The following is a 15644-nucleotide window of genomic DNA, read 5'->3' as shown; positions in this document are numbered from 1 at the left end:
TGTTCACACGACCCACCAGTGTCTTAAGTACAGTATGTGAACAATTACCATTTTTGCCCAATATCAATGTAAAATCTAAGTGCTGAATTAAAATAAGATTGAGCAAAAATTTCTCAAATTTTTCATGTAAATTACATAATTATGACACCTGGCAGTTGTGACTTAAACAAGAGTCTATCAGGGGTAAACATCTACTTTGTCTCTCAGCACAACAGGCATGAAACAAGCACAAAGTTCTTTATGATAAAACTGGAATAAATCAAGTAGAGAAACTCGAAAAAAAACATCAAACTGAATGGGTTAAAGAGTAGCCTTTTACCAATACAACTCACTATTTTCTTTTCAAATATAGGCAGATAATGGAGGAATATCAAATTGGTAATACTTGTTTGAAAACAAACAAAACTGTTTGTGTAAAACATTGAGCTCGGTGAAGCTGACAATTATTCTTTGTCAAACTAAATACTCATTAAGTACAAGGGGGGGTAAGGAGGTTGTTAGATTCACCCACTTTTCCTAGTATCTGTTTGAACAATCATTGCTGGATCTAACTATATATAAACTAAGTTTATTATGCAGCTTTTTTACTTTTGTAACTAATATACCTAAAGATCATGTAATTTAAGCAGTTTTAACTTTAAAAATGTAACTAAAGGTTTTATGGACTTTAGATTATAAATTTTGAAATTTTATAAACTAATCTTACATTTTTCATCAAGAAGTTGATCTATCAATCAGATGCTATGTCTGTGAAAAAACAATGTGTAAAATATGCTAAGTAACAGGTAAAAAATACCTGATAAGATAAAATATGACAGTGCTTGTAATACTACAAAAAACTTTACTATCACTATTCTCTCCAACAGAAAAATTGAAATTTCCAAACAAAATCGGAAAAAAGCACTAAATTGATAAAAGGAAACAAATATCTATATCTGGAAGCTGAAAAATAGTAAGTATAGGTTAACTGCCCATCCGATTCTCTCATCAACCATCGTACAGATGGGGTGATGTTCTTTAGAAGGGTGTACAGAGAAAACCCCATGAGCACTGCTTTAAGAAATTATTTTAATAACACTCGGGATGAATTCTTTCAATTTATACCTTGTTTCCTTAAATGAAAACAGAAAAATGTCACACATGATATGTCATGGTTAAGATCGCTAATAGGCTGAGTCTGTTCGGTTTAAAGTACACACCACTCAGTCAGGGTTCACACACGCGCACATTCCCACTCCTTAAATTGAGGAAACTCCAAGTGCATGTCATACATAATTTAAGGCAGGAGGGTCATTGGGTAGATATACCGACCTTCCATGAACAATCTGGACAGGCTTCATCATGTCAACACAATATGACTCTAACCCTAACTCAACTGAAGTTGGCGAATGTAACACTCTTAGCTGGTTAAACTGTTTAAAATAGCAGTACTTTGATTATTTCTCTTCAATCTTCTTATACACTGAAGAACTGACTTAAAAAAAATTACCTGACTCATTTCCCATTATAGTTAAAGTCATAATTCTCCTTATAGGGCTTGGTTGAAAGAGATATTAGAACTAGTAGTGTATGTTGTAAATAGGCAACACAATTCTTTCTTAGAATCTATCGTAAACATAAAACTTCAAATGTATTGCTGGTATGTCAGTAACAGTGTAGTAGGTTGAAACAGTTTACACTATCTAATACAAGCAAGCAATGCATAGTTTAAATGTGATTGTATTTTAATACATATGATAACAAATGGATGTTTTATAACAAATGACTGTTGTCTATGATATATCTATGACAACAGACAGATTAGTCGTCATACATTTAGTCAAATAAATTTTCTAGTACATTTTCGCATCGTGATTTTCTTAACCATGAAGTTAGTATCCTAAAAATAAACTGTTAGAGAGTAAGTTGAGAAATGAGGTGACTGAGGTAGTCTTGAAATTTGCTAGACCAGAGCTGGATCTTTCTGCCTGCAGTAGAAATAGACCATCTATTTTATGAATAACTTTACGTGAAAAGATTGTTGTAAAAGCAATTACTTATACCGTGCTTGATTCGAATATGTGAGTGACAATGGGTAACACGATTTTTGCTCAAACAATGTTGTAATGATACTACTGACAAAGTTATCCAGGATAACTGAATAACCCCAGAACTAATAGCTCACCCGGCTCAAGTGAAATAATATGGTCAATTTTAATGTTTAATGTCATAAACAGGTGTGAAATAATACATTCTGATGACACTAAATCAAATTTCGATCAGTTTATATTCATAACATCTATCAAAAACAAATAACACTTAAATTTCAAACATAATATGCAATGTGCTTGATGAAAGTTGCAAACTGTGCAAATTTCTTTGAGTATCAACATTTTACGTTTTTGATTTTGTTGAAAATCCACCAACACAGGAATGTTGATTTCTTGTTAATGGGAGATAATTCACAAGATAATCTCTCCATAGATGACTAGCATGCTTATCTCCCTTGATAAAATATGGCAATTCAGCACTTCAAGTATTGCATCTTTGTACTCTACTGCTCTGCTGTATCTGAAAGGTAACGAATTAAAGTATATATATTTAGCCCTTGTTTAACAAAGTCATCAGTCAAACATAAATTTGTAAAAAGTTATGTTTGTTGGAACTTGACCCTGTTTCTGCATTTTAATAATGTTACTGAAAAATTTAATATAATAATATAATATTCCTTTGACAAAGTTTATCATATTATATTTTTTATACTCGCTATTTCGACTTTTACCAGAGGGGAAATTATATATAACAAATGACCAATAAGGTTTCTCACCATCAATGTCCGAAGAGGTCGTTGACTTTGGGTAGAGGTGCCAGGCCAGCTAATGGGTCTGGTAGTCGTGAAATATCTGGTAAGTTCTGAATATGTGACTTTAATTCATGTCTGACCACATTCACCTTTGCTAGTTTGTTCTTGTACTCCTAAAAAAAAAATAAACACTGATAAAATACAAAACAAAATACATGTGGACAATCCATAGAATAAACAAGTTTTCTACTTGTATTTATCTAGACAGTACAGAATATTTTCAGGGACAGCAACTTTGAACATAATCACAGAAAACAACCAATTGCAGCCTTACATTATGTCAGTAACAATTTGAAAACCTGGTAAATAATGTAATCAGACACTGTTACACTGGCTGAGATTGTTACACAGGTGACACTGATACATAGGTGACCCTGCTACAAAGGTGACGCTGTTACACAGGTGATGCTGCTACATAGGTGACGCTGTTACACAGATGACGCTGCTACATAGGTGACGCTGTTACACAGGTGACGCTGCTACATAGGTGACGCTGTTACACAGGTGACGCTGCTACATAGGTGACGCTGATACACAGGTGACGCTGTTACACAGGTGACGCTGCTACACAGGTGACGCTGCTACACAGGTGACGCTGCTACACAGGTGACGCTGTTACACAGGTGACGCTGCTACACAGGTGACACTGTTACACAGGTGACGCTGCTACACAGGTGACACTGTTACACAGGTGACGCTGCTACACAGGTGACACTGTTACACAGGTGATGCTGCTACATAGGTGACACTGTTACAAAGGTGACACTTGTACAAGTGTCAAGACTGTTACAATGAAAACACTGTTTCACTGGATGAAACTGTTACACAGGAGACAGTGCAACACTGGTAACACTTACACAGGTGACATTGTTACATTGGTTGCGACTGTTAAACAGGCACCATATAGTTTACTCAGGTCCTTTAACAGCAAACAAATTTCATATGTTATTTTATAGCTACATGCAGAAGCTTCATAAGTACAGAATGTCAATATCCTGACAGATTTCTTTTCCTTTTATGCCAAACACTGACATCATTGTTAAACATCAAGATACAAACAAGTATTTCTGATACTACAGTACAAAGTATTGATTAAAAAGAATGATGTTTTCCATATCTTATCTCCAATTAGTCACATATGGTACGATGAAAAAAAAAAATATAGATAAAATATGGTAAAGATAATAAGTACACATTGGGCACAGCGAAGGTCATGATCTACAACAGCTTAAAAAGTACTGTAAAATCATTTAATTTCGTGGACATAAAATTTCGTGGTTTTGGTCTAAACGGCAATTTCGTGGGGATATGAATTCGTGGATTTCAACTTTTGAACATAAAATGAATGGGAATTTCACATGTTCGTTGGGATCAAATTTCGTGGATTGACTCAACCACGAAATTCACGAAAATTAGTCCCCCATGAATATTAATGATTTCAAAGTAACAGTCAGATATTAATCCAAATTTCTTATAAAAATATGTCCCCAAATTAAGTAAAATGTAACAATATAAGTGCATGATAGAAAATTTTATAAAAGTAACTTAAGCAGAAATTGTTTTGTTTTTGTTTGCTGATGATGCAATTTTGACTAAGTCTGCAACTCGGGATACTGTTACTGAGACAATTATTCCCTACACATTTCATTTAAATCAAAAAAAATTTCCCCTATTTTTATTTACTTGAAATAGACCTAATTTTCTACCTGCATGCTCTTATGTAGAGTCCTCTGTCACTTCAAGAGGAAACAATGTTATCTAATCTACAGATAGTATCATGAATCTATTTCTGCAATTACCTCCACATAATCATGTTATTATTATTTCAATGTATTGTCTGTATTTGTTCGATGAATTACCGATACTTTCACAAGTGAAAACGACTTTTCACAATCTTATTATTTTACCTGTAGACGTTTTTCAGCATGACCTAGCTGTTCAGTCTGTGTATTTATGAAAGCCCGTAACAATTTTGCCACACTTTTCCTCTCGTCTAACTCTTCTGCCAGTCTTCTGTTGTAGTCTGTGAGCAGAACACAGGCATTGTCTACTGTGTTTGAAAGACGGCGGGCAGAATCCTTATCTGTAATAGAGAATGTTTATATGGTACAGAACATATTGTTAAACTTTCTGTACTAAAGTCTGTTCCACCTATTACGTTTACCTCGTTTCTGAATTATCAGTATCGGTAAAATCGTCCAAAAAAAACATATTTATATACCATACCTCAATATCTCTAGACCTTTTTTTCATTTTTCAATAAAGTGTATTTTAAAGATATAATCTTGGATTTTTCTTTTTTCCCCATTGACCATATCGACATTATTGATAAATCCCGTTTTCCGGTATTTCCGTACATACGGTCAGGGGGGTCGGCGAGATTAACCGATATAAAGACCGTGTACAATATGAGCGATTATTTTTGCCAGAAGATAAGAATTTATGAAAGATCTTACTTTCTCACAATGGAAATACTATTCTACGACTTCGGCAACATTTTTTTTTCAAAAATAATCTGTTTATCTTGAAAAATGCAAATAATTTCACACCTTCGGTATCGAGCCACGGAAGCGGCAGTGTAGAATAAAAGATAAAATTTCAAAAATAAAGTAAACTTTGAGGATATTTTTGATATATCTTAATTATAACAATGTTTAATGATAATCTGCAATACTTTTTTTATTAATTTTCTTTGTTTAAAAGTTTAAAAAAGGATAATCTAAACACTACCGCCATTGTAGCGTAATGGCCGATACCCCCTTCACCGTGAAAACGGGAACGGGCGTTTATTAGTGGTTTATACCGGAAAACGGGATTTTATCCATAATGTCGATATCGAGAATAGACCGTAATGCTATATGACGTTACGCCGACTTTCCAATATGGCGGCGTCCGTAGCGCAATAAACTAGGGGTCAACTCAAAATTAAAACGCCCGAGTTAATATTTGAAAAGACAGTTTTTGTTATCATAATATGTTAATTCTTGGGGAAATTCAGGTCAGGCCACCTCAACATGACAATAAATAAATAAATAAGAAAATAGAAAGAAACAAACACGAAAGAACAAGGACATTCTAAAACGAAAAACAAACGTGCATGCGAACGTCTCGATATTTTAGTAACACATGGGCATTCTCCTTATATCCTGTTTTCTGTCGTTGAAAGAAAATTATATATTGACTTCAGTTCATGTGTCATAAATAGATATTTCCTCTCGGAAGTTTCTTTATGGATTTAATTAATAAAAGTGAAAACTAAACTTCGCAGTCCGTCAGGATATTCCCTTTCAACACGTCGCATTACTGAATTTGAACGGACAGGGCAAGGAAAAAAAACTATTTTAAACATAAAAGGGTTAGATGTCTACAACTCGAAATATTTGCGTTAAAATAAGTTCATACAAACAAAAACCATCGTGACCGTTTAGAATTACAAATATTGGGTTTTCCTAAATAATCTTGTTAATATTTCTGTATTTTTAAGTTATATTTAGGACCCAGATCTAACAAAGAAATATCAGTATATGTAAATGTTCCACTGAAACACCAAATTTTAACCCTTTACTCCATAGATACTCCTTTTAACGCATCTATGCATTACTCCATAGATACTCCTTTTAACGCATCTATGCATTACTCCATAGATACTCCTTTTATCGCATTCTACTATACTGATAGTTTAAATGCAAAATACCAATAAAATATATTGGCAATGAAGCCCACAAAAGCATATTTGTGAAGTTTAAACTGTTGATAAAATATCAGTTTCAGAAAAACTTGTGGTTATAATTGTAATTTATTGATAATTATCACTTTTAATTCAGGTGACATTTTCTGAAAATCACACTGACTTTAATATATTAGGACAGCTATTGATGGATAGAAAAGTACATAGGTGACCCAAAAACAAGTTATTATTTGCATTCTATCATTCAACTATGGCAAATTATGTAAAAGTGAGACATAAGATTGGTGTAATAAAAGGTGTGGTTACCATAACAACCATTAAAATCCACAGATCTCTTGTCAATATTATGGAATTTATGCTAATTGACCTGGGCCCCTTGGAAGTGTGTTTATTGTGCACAGCTGTCAAAACAAGGCAATTAGGGTGTTGTTTGCATCATTATGTATGATGTGGATCAACAAATTTTATAGAAAGTGTCTTTGATCAGTGCTTCTTATCAAAACATTATGTAATTAATTAATTTTATGATCTAGTTCTGTAAGTTTGGTAGGGGTGTAGATTTTAATGATTAATTAAATGGGTTTGCTTATTTTGAAAATCACTTAATATAGACCTTTCTAGTCTTTCATTTACCTTCAATTAATAAAATTGTGCATTTGTAACAGTAAAAATATTTCTTTTCTGTTGTATCACATGCATAAAACAGCTAAATTATAATAATATTCTAAGGTCTTAGGTTTGTAGCTTTCTATTGTGAAAAATATTTATCACAAAATTATGAAAATTATGAAAAATATACTACCAGAAAGGAAATTTAATTCTAAAAATAAATTATGTTGGACACTAAATGGTTAAAACAAGTATTCATAGACTAATTTTGATCTGAGTAACACGGGATCCGGACAAAATCCCCTGCGGACAAAACCCCCTTCGCTCATTTTTGCATAGGCGGACAAAACCCCCTTCATGTTTTTTACAAGGAGGACAAAACCCCCTTCGATGAATTTTACAAGGAGGACAAAACCCCCTTCACATTTTTTACAAGGAGGACAAAACCCCCTTTGCTTTTTATAAGGATTCAAAAGGGAAAACATCATAATACACTTTAAGATTTATCATTTTATTTACAGAAAAAGATGTCTTGAAGATATATTATAATATGGATAATTGATGTACTTAATCTATTATATACAATTATTACAGTTTGTTCCATAATGACTTTGAGATTAATCAGACTATACATAATTATACAATTATTACAGTTTGTAGAAAAAAAGTGTGAAATATCTCTTAATTAATTGACATGTTAATTTGTAAATTGTATGGTTTTTCTCACTGAACTGTTCATTAAAGTAAATTGTTAAATAACTCTCAGATAGTTTGATTAATTTAATATTATTATTATAATTAGCCCTTTTCATTCTAGGATGAAGGGGTTTTTGTCCTCCCTGTAAAACCCGCGAAGGGGGTTTTGTCCTCCTTGAAAAAAGTGCGAAGGGGGTTTTGTCCTCCTTGTAAAAAACATGAAGGGTGTTTTGTCCGCCTGTGCAAAAATGATCAAAGGGGGTTTTGTCCGCAGGGGATTTTGTCCTACACTCGAGTAACACAGGTATAAATTTTGCATTTTTCTCCAATAACCTGTATGGAGATAGTGTACAGATAATGCTACTGAGTGTATTGGGTATCAGTAATCAATACTACTGTATCTGTATGGAGTAAAGGGTTAAACGCTGACCAGTGAGTATTCGGGAAACATACAGAAAAATAATAACTTAACAAGAAATATCCTTAAAAATGATGGTCGGCGAATTGTAATAAGGAAAGAAGTTTATGAATTTTTCATCTAACATTCATCTTTCATCTAACATTTTTCAAATTGCAAAACTAAACACCGCACTTTAACAATTTAAATGGTTCTCTTTTAATTTTTCGCAAAGGTTTCGTAGGGTGCAATTTTGTTTCGTTTATCCTTAGACGAATAATTACAGCAGTAGTTTGATAAAGATTCATGAAGCGGTTCATGAGAAGAGGTCATTAAACGTGTTTATATTTTTAGCTAAATTGGTCCCTATCCCCATTTGTAACAAAATAGCAGGAGACCTTACGATATTGTCACACATCGATTTTGATAAAAATCCATTACATTTTAGTGGTTAATGCGAAGAAAGGCATATCTACTTTTAGCTATAGTGGTCCCTAATAGGGCCCAAGTTCCTATATAAATAAATTTGGAAGAGGACCTTATAATGATGCTCCAGACCAAGTATGACAAAGATCCACCAAGCTGTTCATGAGACGCTGTATAAAGGCATTTCTAGTTTTAGCTCTAGCAGCCCCTAAAAGGGGTCAAATGTCCCAGCTGAACAAAGTTGGCTGCGGGCCTAATAATGATGCTACAAATCAAGTTTGATTAGAATACATGAGAAGAAATCAAAGTTTCTTTTTTATTTATTATTTTTATTTATTTCTAAAATAGGCCAACTGATCCCGCTTTAACAAATGCATATTCGCTATTCATGAATCTTTCGACAATGACGTCACACCTATAAAAAAGTGAAGGTCAAGCAAAACATACAATTGTAATTATTTCAATATTTCTGTTTCATAAGTACAGTTTGACCGTAGTCATATCACATAGATAAACTGTATGCAGCGTACCTTCATTTCAGTGTAATGACATTCAGTCATTATATAGCATATACAATGTATATAATGAAACAGATTTCAACTATTAGTTCAATATTTGCATACCATACTAAAGAAAAATATTCATATATAATAAATCAGTTAAATGATTTATAACAAATATATCAAAGCAAACAAGTACTCATTTTAATATGCAATCTGAATAAGTCACAAAAGCAAGAAACCTTTTCATATACAGACGACAACTGTAACAAGGAAAATTTTTTTAAAAAGCACTTCTCTACATAAAAGACTCTTATCACACCCTTATTCCTGTGATATGCAGACCGTATTCAGCTCTTTCTTTAATTTGATATATGTTGGTATTTGAACAGGTTTTTATCATATTTATTAAACTTACTTATCATTTTGAGATATATCAATATTCTTGCTAAATATACTGAGCCAAAGTTAGCTTTAAAACTGTGAACAGCGTCGTTTAGGATAAACGCTTTGTCTACATTTCACTCAGCGTAGCACAATCAACAGAGTGAAAGAAATTGACACTCTCGTCCAATTAGACAGAGTGTTGCATAAATCTTCCATTTTGATAAATTATCTATAATGCGTTATCAAGTAGTTTGATTTGCAAACTGAAGTCACGTGGCATAGGTAACGAAAACGAATTTAGACGGCGTCGCCGAAAAAAGATTTTTCTTTAAGACTCCATAATTATGTTACATGTAAAATCCTTTAGTCACCACTGTGGATAAAAAATGTAGAACGGACCATGTCCTCTTTTTCAAAGGTAACAATTTAACAAAAAACATGCTGTACACCATATTTGTGGGTGTCCTTCAGGTCCCGCTGCTCCTACGCCCATGTTACACTTTCTGTTTATCATTTTGAACATTCTATCATATTTGCTTCGATCGCGCGCCTCGTCTCGTGCCAATTATGATACACGTGTCAGCACAGGCAAAAAAAAAAAAAAGAATTATTAATCGGTCTCCGTGGACTTTATCAACTAGACATTGTGCCAGAGACAATAATTAATCTGTGCTCGTTTAATCCAGCAGAAAACTGAAGTGACGTAACACTTGCGAAGATTACGCACATATCTTGTGGAATTTAAAAGCATAGAATCTACTCCAGCCTACATATTCAACAGAAATGTACGATATATATAACAAGAGGACCATGATGGTCCTGAATCGCTCACCTCTTCCCACATGACCCAGTTCTGAGTATGGCGTCGTTTTTTCTATTATTTGACATAGTGACCTAGTTTTTTAGCTCATGTGACCCAGTTTTGAACTTGACCTAGATATTATCAAGATAAAAATTCTGACCAATTTTCATGAAGATCCATTGAAAAATATGGTCTCTAGAGAGGTCACAAGGTTTTTCTATTATTTGACCTATTGACCTAGTTTTCGAAGGTATGTGACCCAGTTTTGAACTTTACCTAGATATCATCAAGGTGAACATTCTAATTTTCATGAAGATCTCATGAAAAATATGGCCTCTAGAGAGGTCACAAGGTTTTTCTATTTTTATACCTACTGGCCTAGTTTTTGACTGCACGTGACCCAGTTTCCAAACTGACCTAAGATCCATTGAAAAATATGGCCTCTACAGAGGTCAAAAGATTTTAATAATTTTAGACCTACTGACCTGGTTTTTGACCGCAGTTGACCCAGTTTCAAACTTGACCTAGATATCATCAAGATGAACATTCAGACCAATTTTCATAGAGATCCCATGTAAAGTATGGCCTCTAGAGAGGTCACAAGGTTTTTTTTATTATTTGACCTACTGACCTAGTTTTTTAAGGCACATGACCCAGTTTCAAACTTGACCTAGATATCAACACGGTGAACATTCTGACCAATTTTCATGAAGATCCATTCAAGGGTATGGCCTCTAGAGAGGTCACAAGGTTTTTCTACTTTTAAGACCTACTGACCTAGTTTTTGATGGCAGTTGACCCAGTTTCAAACTTGACCTATATATCATCAAGATAAACATTCAGACCAACTTTCATACAGATCCCATGAAAAATATGGCCTCTAGAGAGGTCACAACGTTTTTTCATTATTTGACCTACTTTTTGAAGGCATGTGACCCATTTTCGAACTTGACCTAGATATCATCAAGATGAACATTCTGACCAATTTTTATGGAGATCCATTCACAAGAATGGCCTCTAGAGAGGTCACAAGGTTTTTCTATTATTTGACCTACTGACCTAGTTTTTGATGGCACGTGACCCACTTTTGAACTTGACCTAGATATCATCAAGGTGAACACTCTGACCAATTTTCATGAAGATCTCATGAAATATATGGCCTCTAGAGGTCACAAGGTTTTTCTATTATTTGACCTACTGACCTAGTTTTTGACGGCACATGACCCACTTTCGAACTTGACCTAGATATAACAAGATGAACATTCAGACCAACTTTTATACAGATCCCATGAAAAATATGGCCTCTAGAGAGGTCACAAGGTTTTTTTATTATTTGACCTACTGACCTAGTTTTTGATGGCACGTGACCCACTTTGGAACTTGACCTAGATATCATCAAGGTGAACATTCTGACCAATTTTCATGAAGATCTCATGAAATATATGGCCTCTAGAGAGGTCACAAGGTTTTTCTATTTTTAGACCTACTGACCTAGTTTTTGACCGCACGTGACCCAGTTTCGAGCTTGACCTAGATATCATCAAGATAAACATTCAGACCAACTTTCATACAGATCCCATGAAAAATATGGCCTTTAGAGAGGTCACAAAGTTTTTCTATTAATTGACCTACTGACCTAGTTTTTGAGGGCACGTGAACCAGTTTCGAACTTGACCTAGATATCATCGAGCTGAACGTTCTGACCAATTTTCATGAAGATCTTGTGAAATATATGGCCTCTCGAGAGGTCATAAGGTTTTTCTACTGACCCAGTTTTTGACGGCACGTGACCCAGTTTCAAACTTGACCTAAATATCATCAAGGTGAACATTCTGACCAATTTTCATGAAAATCTTGTGAAATATATGGCCTCTAGAGAGGTCACAAGGTTTTTCTATTTTTAGACCTACTGACCTAGTTTTTGATGGCACGTGACCCAGTTTCGAACTTGACCCAGATATCATCAAGATGAACATTCTGACCAACTTTCATAAAGATCCCACAAAAAATGTGACCTCTAGAGTGGTCACAAGCAAAAGTTTACGGACGGACGACGGATGCTGCGTGATCACAAAAGCTCACCTTGTCACTATGTGACAGGTGAGCTAAAAATAAGGAACAAAAAGAAAATATCAAAACTTTGTTAAAAACCCTGACTGGCAGTTTCAAGAATAATGTAAGACTATTTAAAGTAAAATTTTAACGGAAAAAAGTTTCAGCTCACATTACCGTTAATTATTCATGAATGATTTGGAAAAAGTATTTGAATGTTTAGAAAACTTTAGATCTGTTTCTGGACATCGTAGCTCCGGTGGACAATAAAAGTTGATAAAATGATAGTTCGGGGATATATTTCATAATTGAAATTGGCGGTTTTAAATAACAATATTCTACGCTCTATGACTTCTCTCTGAGTCAAATATAAATCTGACATAATAATTATAATAATAATGATAATAATAATAATTTAATAAACAGAGGGAATGTGTTCGTGATCCGATTTCGCTTAAAGAAATCTAAATTAGCAGCCTTTGGATCAAGAGTAAATTACAGGTTTAAAAAGAGATGCTTTCATATAGGCCTAAACAGCAAAATTATAATAAAAAACCCCACAAAAAACAGATAGGTTGATGAAATGATAAGCAATTAAGCATTTTTAAACATATATTTCAAAAAGTAAAGTTTAATTCTAGCGTGAAGACGTCAAGATGTCTATCTTCTATCGGCTGATTGTGTATCTACAGCTGTGTAATTCTTCCCTTGTGCACCTCGAATAAATCTGCATATTGTCAGCAATACTATGTCATTTATCTTATACGTCATAAGTTTCTTTCGGAGAAAAAGAAGCATACACAACCGGGACTTGATATGGCGAATATTGTGTTTTGAAAACTGAAAATTGTGAAAGAAATTGGATATGTGGCGGAATGTAAATACTTCAGTAAGGATGCTAAAATACAGGTTATCTTTGAACCATGCGTTTGGAAATGATGTTAAATTGAATAAGTCATCGTTTCAAGGGCATGGTGCGATTGATGCCTGAATTTCATCGATGTGTAAAAGAGCTTGTTTGTTTACAACTGATTCACTGAGGATTGGATAGAGCTACAGAGGATTTGGAAGATTTTTGGAGTGTTTACACCTTTGATAGGTTAAAAGTGAGTCAATTTACATTTCTGTTAAACCTAAATAACATATTTTTAAACACAAAATTTCAGTTCACTCAGTGCATTTTTACATGTAGGGAATTGTAAACGAAATGAGTTTTGAGTCGCTCCCGATAAAATTCACGTGAATTTTCCCGTTATACTTAAATTTAGAGAGCAAACTCCAATGGCGACAAGAAATTACAATGGGAGACTGCCGTTGAAAATATAAATTTGTCATTTATTTGGATATTTGGCAAAGCAGAAAAAAAATCGTTAAATTTCTCGAGGGTGACTTTTTTTTAGTTTATCAAACCATGTTTACTTTGCCGGTAAGTGTCGTAGTTTTGTCATATGACACCAAAGTTGGGGTAAACCTTTGGAATGGAACAGACTTTAGCACTTTTGCTACCAGCTCTAAAGAACATAAATAAAATGTATTTACATCCTCTGTGTATAAAAGCATCCTATAAAAACATGGTATTTGAAATCTATGTTCTGAAGACACGTATTTGCGGAGTTCAAAGTTTAAGATGAAATAAACAGGATTTTTTTCCCATTACAATTAAAATTTATAGACCGACTAAATCATGAAACTCACCAAAATGATTCCCCCACAAACAATGCTACAATGGGTATTGAGCTAACTTACCATGCAGTTTAGCTAACTGTGATATATCTGAGACCTCAGGAGCTAACTTACCATGCAGTTTAGCTAACTGTGATATATCTGAAACCTCCGGAGCTAACTTACCATGCAGTTTAGCTAACTGTGATATATCTGAAACCTCCGGAGCTAACTTACCATGCAGTTTAGCTAACTGTGATATATCTGAAACCTCCGGAGCTAACTTACCATGCAGTTTAGCTAACTGTGATATATCTGAAACCTCCGGAGCTAACTTACCATGCAGTTTAGCTAACTGTGATATATCTGAAACCTCCGGTGGTAACTTTGCAATCTTTTCCCTGATAGCTGCATCACACGATGCCGAGTTCTCCAATGCTGAGAGACGCTTTATCAATGACTCATTCTGTTGAAAAAAAAAAGATTTATAAAAGTTAGCCACTGCATTGTAATACAATATTTTCATAAATGTCTTGTCACTGTTATACACTTCCTTTTTTCTGCAGTGTTAACACTATTAACCATGTAAATAATCCCTAATATCTGAATGACAATGTCTCAGTTTCGAAATGTTACACATATATGCTTTTCACAGGCAATATACATAGATTTAAATTCACTGCAGCTTAAAAGAACTACTGACTATTAAATAAGACATTATTTTACCAAGACATTTCAAGTAATTAAGCCGTTTTTCTTTTTTAAGAGTAAAATCGAGTAATTTCATTACACCATACAGCATATCACAAATATGAAATCAAACTAAGACGTAAAAGTTATGAATTTCATAGACAGACAAATACATACATCATGGGTGGCTAGCTCATCATGCTTCATTGCATCAAGCTCTTGTTTCAATGATGTCTGTTCTGGTTCATCTTTTCTTCTCCTCTTACGTGGAATCACCTCCTTTGGGGCCACCTCTTTAGGATTCGGTTCCTTTCTAGGTGCTAATATGTCCTCCTTGAATACATCTTTTATATGTGCAGTATGTGCAGCTGTCTGTCCACTTGCTGTAAAACAAACACATGCCATAACATACATTCTGCGCAAAAAAATCATTTTAAAATGATTTCAACTTTCTTGATGAAAAAAGAGCACATAATATAGTTACTGTTATATTCATTCCAGCGGTGTTATTAAAGTCTTTTCTATGCACTTGCATTTAACATGATAAATTCTTTTTACAGGTTCAAATCTCACATACTAAAGACTGTAATAATGGCTTTGAAAAGGAATGCATGTGCGTTTCAATACCCTTAGATACCAGATAACATTTCATCTAGAAACATGCAGTAAACCTATAAATATAACAAGAGCTGTCGGATGACAGCGCGCTCGACTATTCGAAGAATTGATTGAAGAATGGGGTCAAAATATTTCCATAGATTTTCAGACAAAAGAAAAAAATGGATTAAACAAAAATTTTTCCTGTATTTGTGGATTTTCGATTAGTCTTGCACTAAGTGGCAATGTGTGACCATGATGGCAAATATGTTATTAAGCTATATGTTAGGCAAACA

General features: G+C 34.0%; 1 protein-coding gene across 1 annotated transcript in view; it reads right to left on the bottom strand.

The window, feature by feature from the left end:
* Window positions 1-2808: 2808 nt before the first annotated feature.
* Window positions 2809-15644, bottom strand: part of LOC128558017 (regulation of nuclear pre-mRNA domain-containing protein 1B-like) — a 31726-nt gene continuing 18890 nt past the window's right edge. The window contains exons 4-8 of the mRNA XM_053546760.1: window positions 14929-15134; window positions 14435-14527; window positions 14146-14179; window positions 4750-4925; window positions 2809-2955 (exon numbers count right to left, since the gene is read on the bottom strand). Coding sequence (XP_053402735.1) covers window positions 2809-2955; window positions 4750-4925; window positions 14146-14179; window positions 14435-14527; window positions 14929-15134 — 656 coding nt within the window. The remainder of the gene's footprint in view (window positions 2956-4749; window positions 4926-14145; window positions 14180-14434; window positions 14528-14928; window positions 15135-15644) is intronic.

Source organism: Mercenaria mercenaria, chromosome 6 (assembly GCF_021730395.1).
Source record: "Mercenaria mercenaria strain notata chromosome 6, MADL_Memer_1, whole genome shotgun sequence".
Taxonomy (NCBI): Eukaryota; Metazoa; Mollusca; class Bivalvia; order Venerida; family Veneridae; genus Mercenaria; species Mercenaria mercenaria.
The sequence above is the reverse complement of the archived record's forward strand: the minus strand, read 5'-3'. Positions and strand labels throughout refer to the sequence as shown.